This window comes from Bemisia tabaci, chromosome 4 (genome assembly GCF_918797505.1).
Source record: "Bemisia tabaci chromosome 4, PGI_BMITA_v3".
NCBI lineage: Eukaryota > Metazoa > Arthropoda > Insecta > Hemiptera > Aleyrodidae > Bemisia > Bemisia tabaci.
In genome coordinates this window covers 50,196,191-50,219,314 of record NC_092796.1, presented here as the reverse complement: position 1 = coordinate 50,219,314, position 23,124 = coordinate 50,196,191, and the positions used below count along the sequence as shown (strand labels likewise).

At 39.1% G+C, this 23,124-nt stretch overlaps 1 protein-coding gene across 14 annotated transcripts in view; it reads right to left on the bottom strand.

Annotated features, from left to right (window-relative positions):
* The window catches only part of LOC109042497 (adenylate cyclase type 5), a 184,497-nt gene that overhangs the window by 35,667 nt on the left and 125,706 nt on the right, over positions 1-23,124 (bottom strand). For all 14 annotated transcript variants that reach the window (XM_072300004.1, XM_072299996.1, XM_019059272.2 and 11 more), the window contains one exon: positions 21,521-21,670. In XM_072300004.1, coding sequence (XP_072156105.1) covers positions 21,521-21,670 — 150 coding nt within the window. The remainder of the gene's footprint in view (positions 1-21,520; positions 21,671-23,124) is intronic.

The following is a 23,124-nucleotide window of genomic DNA, read 5'->3' as shown; positions in this document are numbered from 1 at the left end:
CAACTAGTGGCACCATCGTGTTTCTCGCGAACTTTTACATGAGAATCAACAGTCAAATCGCAAATTCCTCACACATGCAACATCTCCATTATTAGTGGATTAGTAGATTTGGAGACGCCTTCATTCAAACATTGTGGATAGGAAAGAAATTAAGAATTGAAGATTCGCAATGAGCATGAGGCTTGAGGTGTGAAGTTTAATCTCGCGCATCGTATTATTTGAATAACACAAGTTTCCAACCTGGAGTTGATACACGAAAGAAAAAAGTATATCGATAGACTGGCGGTAAGAAAACCACGCGTGGCCATGGCCAAACGATTCCTCACATCCTCTGTTGAGATCATACTTTTGTAAATTGACGCCTTGCGTTGCACATTTTGTAGCATTAATTTTTTTGTTGTTCTTTATCATTAAAAAGCCTCATTGACGCATAATCTTGAAAAAAAAAAAACTTTTTGAAATATTATTTTGACTTGTCGACAAAATTTGGGTTTTTTTTCAGTTGAATCCGTGCGAATTCAACTTAAAGTCAGTTTTTTTAAGTTATAGAAACGTTGCTTTGTTCTTGTTTTTTTTTAAAAATTAGACTTAACGATGACAAAAACCCTCAAAAAATCCAAATTTTGTCGACAAAAAATGACGCTTTAAATCAAAAAAATATCTTAAGAGAACAACTTTCAGTGAGATTTCAAAGCTCTTCATAATGAGTGTCTTATTCACACGGGGCATTTATATTTTATTGTAATCATGCAAAATGCACATTTACATAGTTGCCATCCTCACAGGTGTGTTAAAGAAACAGGAAATGAGACTCAACGGTAAATTTTGAAAAAATGGCCTTATCTTACTCGCGGGGGCATTATTTTTAACTTCCGTACGCACCTCAAACACGGAAGATATTTTGAGATTATAACGATAGAATACCTCGCAAATTGCCATCCCCTGAGAATCCGCCGCTTTGGGCTTGTTTGCCTTACAGAAAATCCGGTACTGATCGCGGATACGGAAGGAAGCGCCTCAAGCGAGACTTTGTCTTCCATTGTCATAATAATCCATATCCAAAAGAGTCGATTGCCTGATCCATTGAACGCCGGCTCCCGACGTGTTCGGAGAGCACGAAGGGATAATATCAGTCTCGGTTTTCTGAACCTGTTGCTGTACAATCTTTGTCACCCCCTCCCTCCTTCCGCTCCAGCTAACCAACTCAACCTCCAGCAGCCAACAACCCCTCTCCAGTTCGCGACGAGCCGCTCGCAACATCCTCCCTCTTGGATTTTTTTTATTTCTGCCGCTCATCCATCATCCAATCCGCGGTTACCAAACTATTCGATAAAACTACTTTTTTCCCTGGATTAGGCTCATACAAGAAAAAAAAGAATGCTAGTTTCACATTTTAGATGTGAAAAAGTGTGCGACAACTCACAAAACGCTGAATATTAACCGCCACAGCAGTTAGTTTTACATATTGACATTGCTAAAGTAACAGCCGTAGCGGCTGATTCAGCGTTTTGTGAGTTGTCGCACACTTTTTTACATCCAGAATGTTAAATCGGCATACTTTTTTTCGGTGTTAAGATCGGTTTGGCTGTGCGTTTTTCGCTGATCGATGGGCCTTTAGTTGATATTCATGCCAGAGGATAGACTGAGAATTATTTTATGGAAACCATCTTGTTTTCAGGACTTCTGGATAAAATTTGAACAGTTTTTATGATTCTGAATAGGATGGGACTTGGCAAATCGACAACACAGATAAGGGTATTATATTATTACTTTTTTACTGAGTGCAGAGAGAGAGGGGTGCGCCGGTGGTTTCGATAAATCGTTTTATTTACGACAACTCTTCGTCTCCCCCACACAAGAACTTAACTACAAATCAATGTTGCGAAATTTCCCCTCGCAAATTCCATGTTTACTGGGAGAATTTTGGGCATTTCTAACTGAAAACTTCACGGATTTTCCCTTTGATCTCGGGCAAAAATCAGAACAATTTTGGAAAAAAATCGCACAGGTATATACGCTTCTAAATAATTGAATTTTCTAATTCGATTTTGCAACCATGGAATAAAGTTACGTTTCTTCGTACGGGAAACGACGAACTTTGTATGCCAAGATATTATTTTCTCGTGCACTGTATGCGAGCTTGTACAAGGTAAGTTTATTGAAGAACGTAATTGCATCTCGCAAATAACAAGGTAAAATTCAGTAAATAAATACGCTATATATTGCCTCACATGCAAGGTAAAGGCTGATTTATTGATTTTGTTGTAGTTTAATTTTATTTGCATTCGAATTATACTCGACAAAGCGGTGCAGTTGCATCATCATGCATTTCCCGCAAGATATCATCACGCTTTTGCGGTCTCTACCGCATCCATTGAAAATAAAAACAAAAATGAACTTTTTAGACTTGAAGTTGTTTCCGACTATAACTAGCAAATATTGAAAATTTTTTAATTCATTATTTGAGTCTATAAAAATACGAGCGTTTGAAGCAAAGGCGATTCTTGCAAGCTGGCAACACTAAGCGAGGTTATTCCCATTTAAACACACAGACAATCGAAATGGATCGGGGCACGCTGCCTCACGCACCTTACATCAATTATGAATCATGCATTTTTTGGCGAAAAATTGTGCACATTTAGAAACACTTTTGAGCTGTTTATTCCGAAGGATTCATTAAAATGTAAAAATGGTGCAGTCTCTAAGAGAAGGAAAAAAGCCCCGAAAAATGTGACCCAAATACCGTAAACAACAACACGATCGTTCAGTGCTATGTCCGCACTAATCTGTGTGTAAATTAAAGCCAGAAAAACCAAAAATTAGAGTTATAGTTTCGAAATTAACTCTAGTGGTTTCAGTGCACGACTGAGAGTCCATCTTCGAATGAGTATCCGAGAAAAATAATTTTTCAATTGAGGTACTTAAAACAACGGAAACTTACGGTATGTACAATTTTATGCCGAAATTATACCAAAAATTGAATGAAAATGCATTAGAAACAAGGATGAGCATTAAAAAATGGAAAATAAAGTCGCTTTTTATTGGGAGCAAATTTTTCATTTTAAATCCTCCTTAGGAAGACAATATAACAATCTAGTAGGAATAAAATATTTTTCAAGTAAGGCCGATGATAGCCCTGCGCTGAAACAAAATGAGACATCAGTCATTTATGACACAGCCGCAAGACCATCATAAACGATTGAACAACAGAGGGTCTATTCAATTCCTATTTCATCGTTTGACTCGTGTTGAGATGAACGAAGGGGTGAGGTGGGAGGAAACTTCCGCAAAATTTTGAAACTCGGCGAAAGTGGCTCGGAGAGCTGATTACCTTGATCGGAGCTGAGCGTCGAACCTGCCTTGAAATATTTATAATGTATTAAATCTTGTAATAACTTATCGCCGTCAAACTTTTGGAGCCAGTCGAAGGAAAAATACGGGAGTGAGTCCTGAGTTCCCTGATTTGAGAGCAAAGTTTCCTCTTTAACTCGGCATCCGTCAACATGATCGCCACTTCTACTCGACACCGAAGAAAAATTACCCCCCAACCGAAAATGCACACCTCTTCTTCACGTTGACCATAAATTAAATGGAACTATATCGATGGAAACAGGAAAAAAGATTTAAGCTTCCACCTTCGATCCGTTTTTAAATAAGCTTCTGTCAAGTTCGAAATGACTTTAATCGATGCATCTCCACCTTGCAAGGTTGTTCACCGATTTTATACTGAATGATTGGAATGAGACAATAATTTTAACCAAGCTGCGCACCATCTTGCAACCTATCGTCACCTTCCGGCCAAAGTATATCACGAGCGCCATGCGACGTTTAAAAGTTTCCGCCGCCATTTTATTTTTTTACGGAGAAATTTTTCCAAGAAGGTGTCCGAGTATTTCACTGAATTTTCTCTGTGCTGTCGATAGCATTCAGTAAAATTTTCCGACAACTTCGAGAGAGAATTTTGCTGTAAAAAAATAAAATGGCGGCGGAAATTGGCGCTTACGATACTTTGGCTGGAAGGTGACGGTATCATTGTGAAAAAAGTTCGGTTATCTGAATCGTAAGAACAGTGTGTTGTATAAACCGTGGTTCATGTAACCGCACTCTCTGACCTAGGAACAAAATCAACTTGACATTTTTTGACCGACTGGAAAAAAAAACTCATTCGGTATCTAAGTCCAACTCTTGAAAACATTAGTGACAAGAAAAGGACTCGCTTAATTCAATCGAGATTTAAGCTTACATCAAACGAAAATACGCTCAATTTACGCCGCTTGGTTCTTGAGCTATTGAAGCTTCATCGATTGAATCAAGAGTATTTATTCTGTATCGATGTTTTAAAGAGTCTGGACTCTAGAGTCCAATGTGTCTTTTTTCCAGTCGCAAGAAACCATATTTGTTCATCGGATTTTTGCTTAAATCAAGACAAGCTCTATGTTTGGCGTGAAGTTTGCTTCATGACTCGAGGATTACAATCTACATGAATCAAAAGTACTGTCAATTTTTGAAGCGTATTGACGCTTCACATCGACCGAAATTTTTTACGCTCATACTGTAGGTATGTTAAAGGCAAAGACCGGCTCTCAGGCAAAGGCGGTTGTTGCCCCGGTATCATCGACGATGTCTGAATCAGGTCTCTGCCCGTGAGGTATGCCTACATATATCCACGTGTGAGGATTAAGTAAGGAAATCAATTTAATTTTAGCCTAATTTCTATATCCTACTTTATTTTATCGTTCCTCTGTTGTTTTTTCAGACTGAGCGTTCCCAAAAAATGAAAAACGAATGACACAATAAGTACACTGAAAAAAATATCGCTCGGTAGAACTTTTAGCCTCCTCTGACCAGTGTACGATATGGTTGTAGACACCAGACTCTATAGTCGGAAGTTCCTACTGGTTCGATTCCCGAGTTCAGGCGATACACTATAATCTGTATGGTCCACAACAATAGTATGCCTGTGGTAAAAATCAGTAGGACGGATCATAGTAAAGCGTGTCACCATACTTTTGGCTTTTGCAGTAGTAAAAAAAAAAACCTCTTACGGAGGACACTTCTGAATTGTGTGCAAATCATAGCATTTTTTACAGTGACAATTAAAAGGAAGACCCCTCTGACACGGTTATCGACTAAATTAATTTGAAATTGATTTATCAGCTTGCACTGATTCCTACCTCGACCAGTTGCATAATGCTCATTTTTTTGTCTTAAAAATTTTCTAACTTTAGTTCCAGTTGAGAATGGGCATGTAATTGGTCCGAAACGTCTTGGTTGTATTTATTCTATTTTCTTAGTTTTGTAAACCCATTTGTTTTGTGGTTAATATGTTTTTATCGTTCAATTTGAAACTTTGTAGGTTTTTTTCTTCTATTACTATTTTTATACCTTTTTTAATTTAGCAGCAGGTACGCGGTAAACAACAGTAATTTTTCATTTCGTTAAATGATAGAATTACAGTAATGTTTTTCCCTGCAAGACGAATGGAAAATGCTTTAACATTTACTAGCGAACTGCAGGTTCGGAGAACTTCCGTGGCGTCTCAAAGCTGGATATGATTGATTGCTGAAACTTTTCTTTTTTCATCTCATCAAAACGGTTCCACTTTTTTTTAACGCGTTTTAAAATAGAATCGAGAGGCATCCCAAGTATTGGGAACAGCCCTCCTTCTCTAAAGCTTTTTAGATTTCTCCTAATCTCTCTTAAAATAATTTCAAGGAGGGTTAGATTATAAACAAGGAATTGCTATAACCAAGTATAAATCGTGTCATTTTCGAAAACTTTGAGAAAATGTTTTATCTTAATTTTAATCGGACAATTGAATTGATAGGGTTACAATTCTAAGCGAGACTCGACCAGCGTTCATTGTTCTTCTCTCAAATACTAAAATTGCACAAATGGTAGTTGCATTCTGTTTTAGCTTATCGTGTATGTGCCGTGTGTGTGGTACAACAGCAGTGGTAAGATTGAGTGCTCCAGAAACTATGTTCCCAAATACGTGTCCTTCCAATATGCGACCGTCACCGATAAGGCAACATTGAGAAGCATTACGCCAGATCCCGCACCACCAACTGGGGTTTCAGACGTCAAAAAAACCGACGTTCGAAGTTTGTTGGTCTACTTACAACCCCAGGAAAGGCAATGGACAGAGGGGCTCTTTTGAAGCTGCAAAGAGTAATCTTTTTAAATTTTGATATACGTAAGCTGAGCTGAAAGACGTTTGAAGCTACAAAATGTAAATCATTTCCAAAAAATTTTGATAACAAAGAGGTTTTTTATTTTATTTTTTACTATGCAGAAGAGGTTAATAAACTTTATTTTCGTTTAGAAACTCGGTAAAGTCTCAAAAATTCAGCTCTAAAAGCCAAAGCCTATGACCACTGGTCCGTTCCCGTAAAAAGGGCGCACAACGGGAACTTTTAAAAAATTCCTCCTACATCACTGAAAGAAGTGTAAATTTTACCAATTGTCATTATTCATTCTAGGGTGTATGAACGTTGATACGAGTGCCCCAGTTCCGATGTATGTCATCATCAGTGCCCGGAAAGTAAGAATGAAAACTTCAAATGCGTTTTTCTCACAACGCGTTTTTTCGGCATGTGCCCTTTTTCCGGAAAGCTCCTCAATGGGCCTGTTGCAAACTTTTGCTAGAGCAAAAATAAGAGTTGGTTCTTATAGATAATGCCTCAAAAATCACGATGAGCGCATCGGCAAAGTCTGTAATGCACTCATAACTTCACAGTCTGCGTAAGAAATTTGCGGTTTTTTTGAGCTTCCTGCTTCAAAAACGATACTACGGCACAGGTGAACATTTTGTAAGAGGAGTCGTTCCATCGTCGGCAATAATCATCATGGCCGACGCCAATCCGCCAAAACACGTTTGATGGGACGAGATAACACCTGAACTGGATTAGACCAGATAACAATCGGTGTGTTAACGTTCATATTTTCCACGCCCGAATTGATTGACCTTGAACTCTCCTCGAACTACGCGCGGAACTGCGCGCAAGCGTCGGCCATGATGAATATCGCCGACGATGGAGCGACTCCTCTAACAAAATGTTCACCTGTGCCGTAGTATCGTTTTTGAAGCGGGAAGCTTAAAAAAACGCAAATTTCTTACGCAGATTGTGAAGTTATGAGTGCATTTCAGACTTTGCCGATGCGCTCATCGTGATTTTTGAGGCATTATCTATAAGAACCAACTCTTATTTTTGCTCTAGCAAAAGTTTGCAACAGGCCCATTGTCGCAGTGTACTCATCCGCACAGACTACTACTCTTCCCTGCTACATTTCCCTTCAATGGACGAGATAGGCAAAAGTGGGTGATGAAGAGTTGCAATAGTTGTATGTTTGCAATACGAAACAATATAGTGCTGAGCACTAACTGTTTAGATCAAATGGAGCCAGCTAGTTGGCGGCCAGCCCTAAAGACTGTAGGTCTCAGCGCTACTACCAACTAGCTGGCTCCATTTGATCTAAACAGTTAGTTTTCAGCACTATATAGTTTTATTCGTGTAGCCTGATGTTTCCAGTTGGTAAAATTTTTAAATTATGTAAAATTTCTAAATTTTACATACTCGACAACTTGTGCATAGTGATTTAAACTCCTGTAACATTTTCTCATCAACTGATGTTTCCAGGCTTGCAGGCCTGTGGTGGCTCATTTGACTTTGAAATTAATTACTCGTCGAATAAATTCTCAGGGTAAGCCACATTGTTTTATTTTTCCTCCTCAATATTTATTGTGACTCACAGATTTCAATAATTTCTTTCATTCAAAACTCTTTGTTCTTTTTCCTGGTGTGGTTCTTACTTCCAGCGCACTTTTCCACATTTTTCCTGCCAAGTTCTACCTGGGATCCCCCTGTTTTCCTTCTTTCCCTCGACCTCCTACACTGGATAGGGAAAAAGTAATGCACTTAGAGCTCCCCGCTCGCCTGAAGGGAGGTACAGCTGTTGCTCCACTCCAGGGTACAGCTGTTGTGCAAATATATACGAAATTCATGCCAAAATTTTTTGCAATTGCATTTTGAACAAGCCTGGAATACCCAGCCAGGTATATTTCGGTTTGCTTCACAAGAACAAGAGACACATAAAATAAAATAAAAAACCCGGGACGTTTCGCAGGGATCACACCCGCCTTTTCAACCGGCAAAACAAGAAAATCAAAAGAAAGACACTATATACAGACACTAGATGGATTGCATTTTGCAAAAAGGAACCACTAGGATTGCAATGTTGCTAAGATTGTGCAACTTCTTTTGTCTTGGAGGAAAAACACCGATTATCCATTAATAGTTTCTATTTTACTCGCTAAAAACTGTAAATTTAAGACAAAAATTACCATCTAAATTTCATAGTTTTTCACGATTTCCGCAATTTTATTGCAAAAGATGAAGTTGCACAATCTTAGCATCATTGCAATGCTAGTCGTTCCTTTTTGCAAAATGCAAGCCATATATAATATAGTGTCTTTCTTTTGATTTTCTTGTTTTGCCAGTTGAAAATGCGGGTGTGATCCCTGCAAAACGTCCCGTGTTTTTTATTTTATTTTATGTGTTTCTTTTTATTATTTGCTGCCTAAGTCCCGTTTTAAGTTGTTTCTTTGTTAGTATTTCGGGCCGATTAGTTGATTATTCTAAAAGAACAAGAGAGATATCTTTCAATTTTCATACAAAGAATTGATAATTTTTAACATTAACACTAATACACGCTAACCAATATTATCACAAATCCATTAAAACACCTGGGTGGCATCGCTAGTTTCCGGAATAACGTTATCCTGATCCGCATCACCCCGCTGTAAAATATCTCGAGGAGAAGGAAAGCTTTCACCCCTATGCGTCAAACCTGGCAACCCACCCTTCGGGGGGGGGGGGGGGGAGAGGCGGCAAGGGCTGCTGTCTCTGACGGATACATAATTTGTCGAGGAGCAAAATCAATAATGAGCACGGGAGAAAGTCATGTAATGTATTGATACCGCTTCATTTACGCGTTTTTTTCCTAGCGCCGCCGCCGCGCCGGTAGGAAGTGCGAGCCGGGACCCCGCCCGCTTCCACCCGGGCGAGTTTCGGTGTAAAACCCCCCGCTACCCCCGTCCGCGCCCCCGGAAAAATGATTGATGCATGGAACTATGATTCCCGCGTCGGCCGCATTTGTCTCTCCCGAGCCGCCCGCGCGCGGTTTGCACTTCATCAGCAAATAAACAGCTTGTCTGCGTCCTGCCTTGATGTTGAATGATTGCGAATCGTCGCCGCTCGTCATTTTTCCGACGCTTTTCTCTCGTATCGCAACCCCTCCCCCCCCCCCTCTCGAAGTGCAATGCGTGCAGGTGTAAAAATACACGTGCGATGTCATTTCTGCGGTGGAATTTAGATGGATCGCTGGCGGGTCAGAACAGGCCGCCTGCATTGTTAGAAATGGACTCAATTTTTTAGTTAGGAACTACAATTTGTGGCGCATTTGGACCGAGTTCATCGGAAAGGAACCAACCCACATTAAGTTGAAACTGAGGAAAAGAGGTTTGACATATTTTATGTCACGCTGCATTTTTTCAACGGAGGAATGGTAATAGTTTTTGTTCAAAATTCCGTGCGATTTATGAGGATTAATATTTGAACATTTCGCACTGAAACGTCAAAAGTACTTTTTCCAAAGAAAAAATCAAATCAATGGACGGCTCTTTAAAGTAAGTTAAATTAGGTTTTACGACATCACGCTCAGATGCCTAAATATTCTTCGATTTTGAGGACCAAAAACGGTGCTATGCCTTTAGGCGAAAAATGCATTTTTCGGAAAATTAACAATGTCGCGGTAGGAATTAGTGATCGTTTTTCATCGGCACAATAAGCAACCCTGGAATAATTTTAAGATGTAAAGGTAACAAACTAACCACCCTCAGTCAGTGGTGCTCAGTCCATTCGGTTTGAAATTTAATTTTTATGAGAGCCTCTTTTGCTCTTTATGAGAGCCTGTTTAATTCGGTTTGAAATGTAATTTTTATGAGAGCCTCTTTTGCTCTTTATGAGAGCCTGTTTAATTCGGTTTGCAATGTAATTTTTATGAGAGCCTCTTTTGCTCTTTATGAGAGCCTGTTTAGTTAGGTTTGAAATTTAATTTTTATGAGAGCCTCTTTTGCTCTTTATGAGAGCCTGGAATGGCGGGTGAGCGGGTGAGCCAATGAAACGGGTTTCATTGTGACCCTGGATGCAACTATTCGGGCTTCTTGGATGTCCGTGTTGCATACGCACATAGATGAAGGCGTTTCAAGTCTCCAGGCACTCACTGTTACACCCGCGGCAACGGGTTGTACTGCAAGGATTCAAAATGGAAGAGCACATTCAATTCTTCATTCATACTGCAGAAACATTCCTCAGGCACAAAAACTTGCACATAGACGTAAGGTCTGAGCACATTTTGTGCTGCAGTATTTATATCGCGATGTGCAATGATGAAGTGGTTATAGGAAACTATGGCCTACAGTTCCTTGCATACAATTTTAGGTGAGATGCTGATACAAATTAAACGAATTTTCCTCTAAGGTTCTCCTTTATTTAGGTATTAGCGCTTTTAATCAACCTCCACAAACGTATCCACTAAACTTTTGTGCTTATTACGAACGGAGAAAATGTAATATCACGTGATTAAAAAGTATTTTACATTGAAATTAGACGTCTAACATTAATAAAGTTTTTCTCGTATTATTTTCTCCAGTTTCAAGGGCACTCATTTGCGCTAACGACTCCCTCCTTTGACCGCATCTTCATTTGCGCTTTCGGAATATTACAAAGTTTGTAAGTAGCTTTCTTCTTCAATCACAGGGTCGAGAGTACTCAACTGAGTAATTTTTATCAATCTCTAAAACGAAAGGGGAAAAAATCACAGGTCAATTTAGACGACGGTTCCAATTTACAGATCATCAGTTTTCAAGTGGAAACTTGGCAATGCCCACGCGTATTGACGAGAGATACAATTGAGCTTTTGGTCGGATGAAATTGAGTTAAGATTTTGAAGACACGCTCCGAGAAATCTTGAATACCCCTCGAAAACTAATCGAAAAGAGCTTAATTTGTAAACAAACCCTGTACTTTGATTAATACCGGGTCTAAAAAGTTATTTAATCTTGGCTCCGTATGTTTGAGCTCTTTTTCGTTGTAAGGGTTGCAAGAACGTAAAGAAGACTTCTGCCATTGATACACTAACCACTTCTGCTCTTGTGGAGAATCAAAAGGTTAACAAAGGAAATTTCTTTATTAACAGGTACATTTTCTCTTACCCAGTACAGAGTGGTAAAAAGGTAATCTAGGCTTTGCTCTATAGATGACAAAAATGCTTTTGAAAGCTGGTTCTATAGACCCTAGTTCTAATTTACCCTCCTTTTAATCGGAACGTTAAATCAGTCATTTGGGGATTTAAGCACCATGCAATTTTTTAAAGCTTGGCTGGCCTGGAAAACTTAACAGAAGGATATTATTTTTATCAATTTCAGTTCAAAAGAATCCGCCACGAATTTAACTTTATTCTTGTCTAGGGTATATTTCCTATCTATAGCCGCAAAATTCATACAAATCGGCAGGGTACATCTTTAGAACGAACTGTGGCAAAATATTCACATTTACATTGTTGAAATAGGAGAATTCACTACTTCATCACGCAGTGTAACAAACCAGTCATGTTTCAAAAAATTAAGTATAATGGACTCATCCAGGGATTCTTTCCGTTGACAGCAGCAAACAAATTGGAAATCAGCCGAGTAGAACGGTAGAAAAAAACTGTTCTAAAAATGAAAATTCAGAGGGCCAGACAGTTAATAGGACGTATTAATGCTAAGAGGAACAATATTGCACGCAAACCCAATGCACATACTTTCTTTTAGCAAAAATACGTCCGATATTATTGGTGGCTTGAAATTTTGACACAATTTTCTCACGAAATTATGATACAATTTTCTCAAGAAATTTTGACACAATTTGCTCACGAAATTTGGATACAATTTTCTCACGAACTTTTGACACAATTTTATGATGAGTATCAGTTCCGCATTAAAAACTAAAAATCGGCATATTTTTACCTCAGGTTCGTTTTTTCCTCGTGCTGAACGATTCGAGTTTCCACCGAAAGAGTCATTTTGATTTTGCTTAAATCTACCACAAACACTACCGATGTGGATGAGCCATCTCTTGGTCATGGGCGCAAATTTCTAAAGCCGAAGGACTAAGGACTACCCTGAACCTTTCGTCGGAAGACGTTTGAGTTTTGACTTTCTGATAATTCAGAGCAGATGGCTATGACATTGACGACTTGACAGTACACTCGAGTGTGGGTATGTGAGTCCCGTCGCCGGAAGGGATGCGTGCTCCGGCTTAAGGACTATGACGCACCCCCACCCCCTGATTATGCACACGTGAGTGCCTAACGATAGATAAGGAAAACAGCGAGGTATGAAAAAACATACTTTCCGCGAGTATTAGAGAAGCCGTGGTATACGATCTTCCTCTACGTTGCCAAATGAACGAAACACCGCTTTCAGAGTTAGCAGAGCTCTCCGATAGATTGTTGGAAAGACTTTTGGGCGAGTATTAACCATCTTCAGAAACCACTGTAGGTTAGGTTAGGTGAGGTAATCTAGGTTAGTAAGTAACATGGTAACGTAGAATCTAGTAACGTAACCTAAGATGGGTAACCTAACTCATAGGAGTGCGACGACCAAGGACAAAACTGTGAGACATTTTTTAATCGTGAAAGACATTCAGAGCAAAAAACTGTTCCATTGGATCGACGAAAAAGTCCTTGTCCCACCGAAAAAAAAAATTACATTTTGTTGTGAAAATGAACTTAGTTCAAATGAATTAACCCAGGGCATAGGCATCTACGAAGTAGGCAAATTCAAAATGGGTACATATTTTTGTTTAGCTAGAGCATTGGTTGATAAAATAATTTTTACCTATGTTTCCTCCTTATAAGCAAGACCTAAGGTAATTCCTTCGTCGAAAATTCCGTTTTCAGATAGGATGTTCCGCCAAACGACGTGGGTAATAGAGTGGAACTTAATGTGATTCCGTATGCAGAAAAATGGAGAGATAAAAAGGGGCGCCCACTCGGGACGTCTGTTATTTCCGGCGGAAAATTTAGCAAAGCAGAAGTGATAAGGGCTGAAAATACTCGAGAGAGGCCGAGGACAGGAAACGGGAGGAGAAGGAAACGGAGCGCTCAGGTATTGTATCTCAGGAGTCGGGATCAAAGCCTGTTTGGTCGCGAGTTATTCATCTCGACATCATGCAAGGAGTCCAGGCCTGTAAAGAATTATCCAATTTCTTTGAGCTTTTATAACGCGAAACCCCTTTGTTGCTTAACCTTTTGTGCCGGCGCGGCGCGCTCCGGTTAGTCGACGCTATTAGTGAAGCAAGAAGTTAAGACACATCCTTTTGTTCTGCGTTTTGTAATTATCATCTGATACGCCGCGCGCTACCGCGCGGCTCGGCGCACGATGGACCAAGTCTGATCTCTCTAGAGCAAACTTGATGAGGAAACTTTAAAAGCTCGTATCATCGTCAATACGAGACGTACAAGTCTAAAAGAGGTCTCATTCGTTTTCTTGTAGAATTTTCGGCGAGACACATTCCTTAAAATTTATAATGTGACGAATGAAACATGAAACTTTGCATTTTAGTCCAACATTTTCTGGCCGATCTCTCTAGAGCAAACTTGATGTGGAAACTTTAAAAGCTCATATCTTCGTCAATACGAGACGTACAAGTCTAAAAGAGGTCTCATTCGTTTTCTTGTAGAATTTTGGGCAAGAAACATTCCTTAAAATTTATAATGTGACGAATGAAACATGAAACTTTTCATTTTAGTCTCACATTTTCTTGCCGATCTCTCTAATGCAAACTAAATGTAGAAACTTCAAAAGCTCATATCTTCGTTAATTTTAGACATACAAGTTTAAAAAAGGTTTCATTGTTTCCTCGTAGAATTCACGATAAGAAACATTCCTTTTAATTTATAATGTGACAAAAGAAACATGAAAATTTGCATTTTAGTCCAACATTTTCTGGCCGATCTCTCTAGAGCAAACTTGATGTGGAAACTTTAAAAGCTCATATCTTCGTCAATACGAGACGTGCAAGTTTAAACGAGATTTCATTGGTTTCTTCGTAGAATCACGGATAAGAAACATTCCTTTTAATTTAGAATGTGACAAATGAAACATGAAAATTTGAATTTTAGTCTAACACTTTCTGGCCGATCTCTCTAGAGCAAACTCGATGTGGAAACTTTAAAAGCTCATATCTTCGTCAATACGAGACGTACAAGTTTAAACGAGATTCAGTTGGTTTCCTCGTAAAATTCACGTTGAGAAACATTCCTTTTAATTTATTTTGTGACGAATGAAACATGAAAATTTGTGTCGAACATTTCCTGGCCGATCTCTCTAGAAGCCTCATTCTACTGTGCGGCGCGGCGGCTCCGCCGAAAGAAAAGCCCGGCCGAGGATTCGATCACTCAGAGAGACTTATTGCGGGGCTCGGGAAAGCCTTTGATCAGTTTCCTCGAACTCATAAACGGCGGAGCCTTTCGCTTTCACCAACCGAGGAGACCCGCTACCGTGATTGATAAGCTTCCCGCTTCTCCAAGGTTATCAAACCCCCTCCGTCGCCTGGATTTCATGTCCTGGATTAATATAACATGGGAAAGTTCCACTTCTGCTCTCACCTACTCTTATTACCGCGATCAAAGCGCTAACTCAGGAAATGACGTTTTGAGAAAATTGACAAACAGGTGTTCGAGCGGAAAATTCTACTCAACAAGTCATCCAGTCTTCGAAAGTGTCCATAATTATCCATAATATTTTTAGAAAACTCTTAGACTCGTAGTATTACTTCTGCTCTAAACCTACACTTGTTGGCGATAAGGGAAGCAACTCCAGAGGTGAAGTAAGTAAGTAAGTAAGTAAGTAAGGCCGGGCTGGCCGGCGAGGCGCCCTCAAGGGGCCAAGGCAACTGGCAACTGCCGTCGTGCACCCCGAAGTTGGACCGTACTCCTTAACATATCTTCGTACTATTGACACATTGAGTATCATCTATATTTCCGCAAGGCTCAGCGGCCGTCTGATAGCCAACGGAAGGTCTTATCAAAGACTGTGGCAGACGCTGCAGAGCACGGACTTTCGGAGCACGGCCATGCCTCCACCGAGTTGGACTGTGTTGATGCAATCTACACTGATAGGTAGCGCTGGCAGTCGCGCACACTACGAGTGATTACCGATTTTTCACAACCCAGTCGAACAGTGCAGACGGATTACTTACTGGGTGACTATGTCCCTCCCGCACCCTGTAACCTCGAAGGGTCAGGGTATTGGAGTGGCATAGTCATCCACAGTCACGATGACTGATATTTGAGTGTCCTCAAATATCAGTCACCTCCGGGGATTGAACCCGGGACCTCAGTGTTGGCAGCGAACTGCCTTGACCACTACACCACTGAGGCTGACTCAGAGGTGAAGTAACTCCAGATGTGAAGTAACTCCGGGAGTGAAGTAACTCCGAAAGTGAAAGTAACTCCGGAAATGAAGTAACTCCAGAGATGAAGTAACTCCAGAGGTGAAGTAATTCCAGAGGTGAGGTAACTCCAATGGTGAAGTAACTCCAGAGGTGAAGTAACTCCGGAAGTGAAGTTTTGAGAAAATGCACCAAAAACTGCTTGATGAGCAGAGATTTTTTTTTAACCAGCCCTCCCTGGACGTTCGTCCACAACCCCCAGAAAATTACTTGATGCTGATCTATATTCCCACATCGCAGATTGCAAACATTTCAATAGATCGGGATTTGACGGAACATGTGGGATTTTTATCAAATAAGGGAAAGTAGCAAGGATAAACGGTGATTCCCCAGTTTCCTCAAAGATTTACATCAAACTTGGAGTCAACGTTCTTGATCAGCGTGAGGTCATCACGTCACATGAGCACTGGAAAAAAAACACATTGGATCTAGAGTCCAGACTCTTGAAAACATTGACAAGAAAAAATACTCTTGATTCAATCGGATTTTTGCTTCAATCGAAAACGAAATCCGCTTAAATTAAGAGGCTTGGTTCTTGATTTAAGCTAGATTCTGATTGAATCGAGAGTATACTTTTTCTTGTCGATGTTTTTAGGAGTCTGGACTCTAGATCCAATGTGTTTTTTTTCCAGTGAGAGGAAAGAACCGACTGAGGGAGCCGTGGAAGTTTGGCACCTGGTAGGTGTAGTGCTGATCTTTTAGCGGAATCGGTGTAGCACCTGCGGCAACAAGTTTTGCGAATCTGTTTACAATCCATTTTCGGGCGGTGAACGGTAAAAATAATAACCGTCATCGGATATCCGCATCGGTGGCAGGTAATCCGTCCGTCCGAGACGGAGACGCAAATCGAGGCGAGTTCGAGCAAATACAAACATGATTAAAGACAAGGGAAACGTGTAGCTGGAGGAGAGGGAAAATTGAAACTTAAAGCTCTTTAGCGGTAAGCGCGTTTGTTCCCGATATTTTTCCGACCGATCGGAGAAAAGTTGATAATCCAGCTTTCAACGATCTTCGGGGTGAACGGCGCGGCTGGGACCGGGGGGGGGGGGGGGGAGCTACTGGCACAGACGAATGTAAACAATAATACGCAGAAAAAATAGGGAAGTTATAATATTTTTCTTACCTTCTTTTCTAACCACCGCGGATGCCAAACTGTATTTTTTCAAAATTATATTGCAATTCTTCTTCGTACTGACGTTGCATACGATAGCCACACACTGGAAAAAAACACATTGGATCTAGAATCCAGACTCTTGAAAACATTGACAAGAAAGAATACTCTTGATTCAATCGGATTTTTACTTGCATCAAAACGAAATCCGCTTAAATTATGAGGCTTGGTTCCTGATTTAAGCTGGATTCTGATTGAATCAAGAGTACTTTTTCTTGTCGATGTTTTTAAGAGTCTGGACTCTAGATCCAATGTGTGTTTTTTTTTTTTTCCAGTGATGCTTCCGTCATAGCGTAAAGAGCTGTAAGTGCATAAAACAACGTTTTCACAAAGTGGATCTTTGAATGGAAATTTTTTTTGATAATTTTTTTTTTTCCGAGTAGAAAACTCGTCACAGTATTTTTTCTTGTCGATGTTTTTTAAGAGTCTAGACTCTAGATACAATGTGTTTTTTTTTTCTAGTGTACGATAGCCACACTGCAAACGACTGTTTAATTTTTGACATGAATGGATGACAAAAATATTAAAATATTTAGGATTTTGCTATAATCAAGCCTGAAGTATTCGATGAAATGAATACTGCACCAATGAAACTCGAAATGGACTGTTCTCACGAAAAAGAACTATGTGAAAATAAATTAAATAAAAAAGGAGTATACATGGGCATAGAGTTTGCGTTTTAATACTTCCTTTTGATTGTATTCCTTTGCACGTAGTTTCTTCTACACATAATTACATCCAAATATCAAGGCGTGAACCTGGGTTTCTTGAAAACTGAAGTGTAAACATAGTAATCTTTGATGATGACTTCTGTCTGTTAAGTTTCTTGATCTGAGTATGGTATGTGGCGAGGCGTTTATCGTCAATTATCAATAGCAAAATATTGCTTTGCGATGGGTTTGCGCGAATGCCCCCTATTTTACCTTTCCTTTCGGAGATGTATAGGATTGCGCGAATTCTTCTGCAACTGAAAACTCATATGTTTGCGCGAATATTCAATATTCAACGAGGAGGCGTTGATCTGGCAACATTGGTACTTTGACCTTCAGAAAACCTGCAGTTTTTCTGGAGAGTTTCCGCGAATTTACCTAAATGATCTCAAATAAAAGTATCGAAAATTTCGACGCAATAGTTTTGTTCGTTTTTTCTTTTAATGTAACAAAACAAAACAAACAAAAACTAAAAAAAATTGCAGAAAGTCAAGAGTGATGAGACGTAGTCCTCCAGCATTTCTACAGTCTGGTAAGCACTGATGTGCGTTTGTCGCCAACAGACCGACTGCATTTCGTTTCGCGCAATGCGAGAAGTATTCATGTAGTCTTGCAGGCGTTAATATACGTTTAACGCTGGCCGCACTATGTTTGGCGCGATTATCCGAACTCGCGTTATTCGAATAATGGTGGCATCGAATAGTAGAGCTTAAATGTCGTGTTTCGACGCCGTATGAGCATTCCAACGTTGCCTAGTTTCTCCCGATTAAATATTTTTTCCGAGAAAATTTAGGTAAATTCTATTTACACACGACCATTATTCAATATTTTCTCTTCATACATCATTAGAAGGTAAGAACATTGATGACTTGTCAACAAACTAACCTAAAATAGCGTTAACATGAAAATGCGTTTATTTTCCAACTGTTTCCTGATTTGCCAAACTTCTACCTTAAATTAACTTCATTTTGAATTCGCGCATTTCCCAATAGTTAAGGTTTTCCTCTTTTGGTATATTGTAAGTATTTATTTATTTTTTTCCAGTTGAAAATGTGTTTTTTAGGATCCCAGAATAGGCCCCGGTTTTTTAAAAAAACGTAATTCCTTCATCTGTAGCTATCGATGGTAATTTTCCATATACAGTTTTATCTACTAAACTCTATCGGCCGAATTAGCAGAACCGCAGGGCAAGATTAAAAAGATGCTATCAGTTCAAAGGGGCTGACAGGTATTAATTCAGATCGGGCCTTGCAACCCCACGATAAATTGTAAAAGAAGAAGAAAAGCATGGTCTTCTGCAGACGTTGAAACCCCGTGCGTTTTAGGGATATATTTTCAGCTCATTACTTCACTTCTCACAACCTCCGGATTCAATTGGGCCAAATTTTGTAGGCGCAGCCTCCTCTTGGCCTTGGCTCATTGTGTATTCTGGGCAAGAATCACCGAGGCTGAGTTCAACCTATACGTTTTCACGCTACGGAAAAAGGCCGTATTAACATTCGAAAGTTGCCAAATTTCTTCCGATAAAATGTTTATTTTTGAGGAAATTTATGAATATTTTCCCTTGAGATTTTCAGGATCTTACGGCGAAATTTCGAAAAATATTACCGTAAAAATTGGCAGAAAAATATTCATAAGTTCACCAGGAAATTCGTATTTTATCAAAGGAACTTTGGCAACGTCTGAAAGCTTATAAGGCGTTGTCCCCTGTCGAGGCAGTGCGGCTGTCTTCCTGGACATTGAAGGGTGCGTGGACTTCCTCACCGCGTGCATATAGATTCTCTTCACGGAAAATGTATTCTCATCCCAGAATTAGTTTGGGTCTTATAAACTGTCCCTTTCTAGGGGCGCCGAGTGTGTTGCTTCGTCCCTCCGTTTTTTTCAACTTCAGGAAGATTTGACTAAGTTAGAAAAACAAACATGTAATGATATTGTTTAAGTGTTCGAGATTTTTGTGATTTAAGCTTTGCAAGTTCTTAATAGGCGTTTCCACGATCACGAATGTTTCAAGTTTTTCACGTTCTTTCATATAAAGAGTTACATTATCACAACTTCAATCTGTTATACCTTTGTCTTATAGCCACGACGTTAGAATTTGCAGGAAAAGATTAATTTCATTCTCTCAATGATGTTTATGAAAATAAAATTTAACAAATTCTTTGCTAAAATTTATGAAGCACTGAAGAAAATATTCATGACATTTTGTGATTCCAGCTTTATTCCGTAATTGAAATCAGACGATTTCAAAGAAAGCGACCGGATAGCCGTCTTGGTAGATATGAGTACTCAAGAGTGTCACAATCATTTCACCGGCCGCTTAAAAAAATGAGAGAAAATTAAATAATATTTCAATCTAGCGTCACCTTCACAACTGGTATCACTGGTAAGAATGATTTCTGGATTAAAAGGACTAAAAAAACCAAGTATGCGTGTTTTTAGTCTCATCACTCATTTTACCGACACAAATTTTCCATGTGTTTGTTATTGGAGTTAGGAAAACAGAATTGGTACGGACTAAAATAGCTTGAACAATATTATTTACCAGACAGCTCTTTGACATGCTACCCGTATGATTCCAAGATTTCCACAATAGAAGATTTTCTAAATGTTTGCGCAGGTTGCAACTTCATAGCTATATACAGTCTTCGCATGTCGTAAATAACAATCAACTACTCGAATCCTTTAGTTTGTATCATTGAGCACATCAGAAAAACCAATGAAACTGCCAAATGATTATATTTATAAATGATTATTATTTTCGCGGCTTGAGAAACGCATTGGCACTGTTTTTAAGGTAGCCGCAGAGTTTACATTTTTTTACTCAGTTTATCTCTATTATTTTGTGAAGTTTTTCTTTCGCGGCAAAATCCCTGTGGTTTGTCGACGCAGAAAAGTAGAAATCCGGTACTCATCTCGCCACCTTTGAAGATTTGTGTGGGTATTCGTTGAGCCGAACAACGCAGCCCAACAAAGTGCAACCGGATAAAGCAAATGAAAACGAATATTAAATGAAGTATAATCATAGCGGGCGGACCTGAAACAAGCATTAAAACTCTCTGGTCTTTGTATGAAATTTTCCTCGTTACTTTTTTAGGGGCTAGAATTCATGGAGTTTATTTAAAGGCCATACATTCTCCAACATTTATTTGGAAATTACTTTATTTTCTCAAAAACACGTAGAACTAACGATAAAGTCCTCCCGAGGTTGAATATGAAATGGAGGGGGTTAAAGAAGCGGAGCGATCAATCTTTTTACTCGCGCGTGTGATGCGTGTACCCTTAGCGTTTTCTGTCGACGACAACTTAACATTCTACCCTTCTCTTATCTGTGGAATAGGAAATTCCACCGTGGTAAAATATCGATTCAGTTGAAGTAAATCGTTGGAAATCATTTAAATGCCATAAGCAAAAACTCAATGTATCTTTAAAAGTGACACGAAAATGTGCATCACGCGTAACGTTAACCAACGAATCATCCAAATCAATTTTTCCGTTATAACTCTAAATCTGAGAGGGGCTGAATTACTTTTATCATTATTTCTTTTTCCGTCTCTCTCCCTAGGGATGATACGAACTCAGGTCGCGTTGTTTTGCGTGTTGCATCTGTTAGTGACCGAGATATGATACTGATATTTATCATGGGCATACGATGGGAGGGAGGGTCCAGGGGGGCCTGCTCTGGCCCCCTTAAAATTGAAAATAATATCATCTGCCCCCTCTCAGAAATTTTGGACGGTGGGAAAAAACTTTCTTCGAAAATGATCTCCCTTAATGTAAAGTCTTAAATGAAAACAGCATGTTCATTCAGTCAGTAGTTTCTTAAATGTTCATCGCGTAAGCCTCAAAAAGCGTCCAAAGAGGGTTAAAATTTCAAAAAATCTCCGGATCTATTACATGCTTCAAGTGTTTAAAGCTAACATTCAAAGCTGAAAAACACCGTTTTGTTGAAGATCTCTTCTTCCTGAAAATATATTCGCGAAAGAATTTAACGACAGTTCTTACGGGCGGCGTTACACGCTGTCACATGCAAAATCAATCTGTCGCATTATTGCAAAAATAGACCGATTATTGAGTCTTACCTGTTGCTGGTTGGCGCGTTGCGTTATGAGGCGTGCTTCAACACACTGCCGCGTCTCGAGAAACGCTTTCCGCTTTGCTGTTTCACTCGGGTAGTGTGTCATGACTCCAGCAACATTCGTACTGATGAAAATGACAGCTGCGCATACAAACTGCAAAAATACGTAATTAGATCTTAAGGATCAGAAACGTGTGAAAAGGAAAAGAGATGAATGCTAGTGTAAAAATAATGTCAGGTCGAAATAGTTATTGAATTTACATGCAACGGAAAATTAAATAAGACGGTGTTAATAATGAAAAGAGAATTGAAAGTGAGGGGGAAAAATTGACTTCGCTGTGTTTTGCTGTTCATAAAAGATGGGTTATCATCGTTGACCTTAAAGAATGTCCGAAAATTAAAAGAAAAAAGGAAAAAAAAAAATGAAGTCATACTATTTTTTCAAATTTCCACTATTTTCAGCGACGAAAGATACACTTTTATCAAATTTCCACCACTTTCAACGGTGGAAAATGCAAAAAACTAAATCTGATGGCCAGCTAATAATTAACGGTTAAAATATAATCTTATCTTAAAGTCACTTTCTCCCTAACCCCACTTTACAATCCATGATATTAATGAAGAGATTTTAATCAAATCCATGAAATAAATAATAAACAATTAAAAAATGATTTAATAATGGGTAACTTTAAATTCAGCACATTTTTAAAAATATTAAGGGTAGAAAGTTTAGGCTGTATCAATTATATCGCTTACGCAGCTCATTATCAAGGTTTGATAAGATTTATGCACCCCTCCTCAAAATTGATGGGCTTGCACATAAACTGAAATACCAATTGGACTATGCGATAATTCACTTCACATTGATATCAACATTTCTTAAGAAAACTTAGGCCTCTTAATTTAATTTAAGATCGCAAAAATACGAATACAAACAGGCATGGCATATAAATCATGGGCTCGCTAAATATTCCAACTTTCTCGAGCATACAGTTGCAGGGCTTTCATGGCTCTATTTTAAGAGCGTCTTGCTCCAATTAGGAATAACTCCTTCAAGAGCTCTGAATTCCAAGTAAACTTCATCAAATTGCGATTCGCGTCGAGAATCCTGGAGCTATATTCCAGGTACGTCGATACTTCCGGCGAAGTTCGCTAACTGAGGAAATTAAGTAATACTTTTCAATTATAGTGTTAAGTCATTCTCATTGAGCATTCCTAACGATGTTGTCAACATCTTTTTCTACAATTAATATTCTCTCTGAAGCTTCCGCTTCTCGGAGACCGCACAGGGTAGAGAGCTGAGTTTAACGACAAAGAGTCCCGAGGTCACCAAATGCCAGGTGCGGCAAGGCAATTAGAATTTTGAATATGATGTCATATTCTACATAAAATTTAATGTAATAAACAGGGTTAAATTTTTGGTGCGAGTAATATTTTAAATCCATTTAAAAAAAAAAAGAAAATCTGAGGAAAAAATTTAGTTACAAGTTTATTATACTGCCAGATTTAAAAATTTTCAAAATCAATAATACAAAATTCAGTGAGCCTCTTCAGGATAAATTTATGTTTTCCAGTGAATACTTATAGCAGTAGATATAATACGAAAAT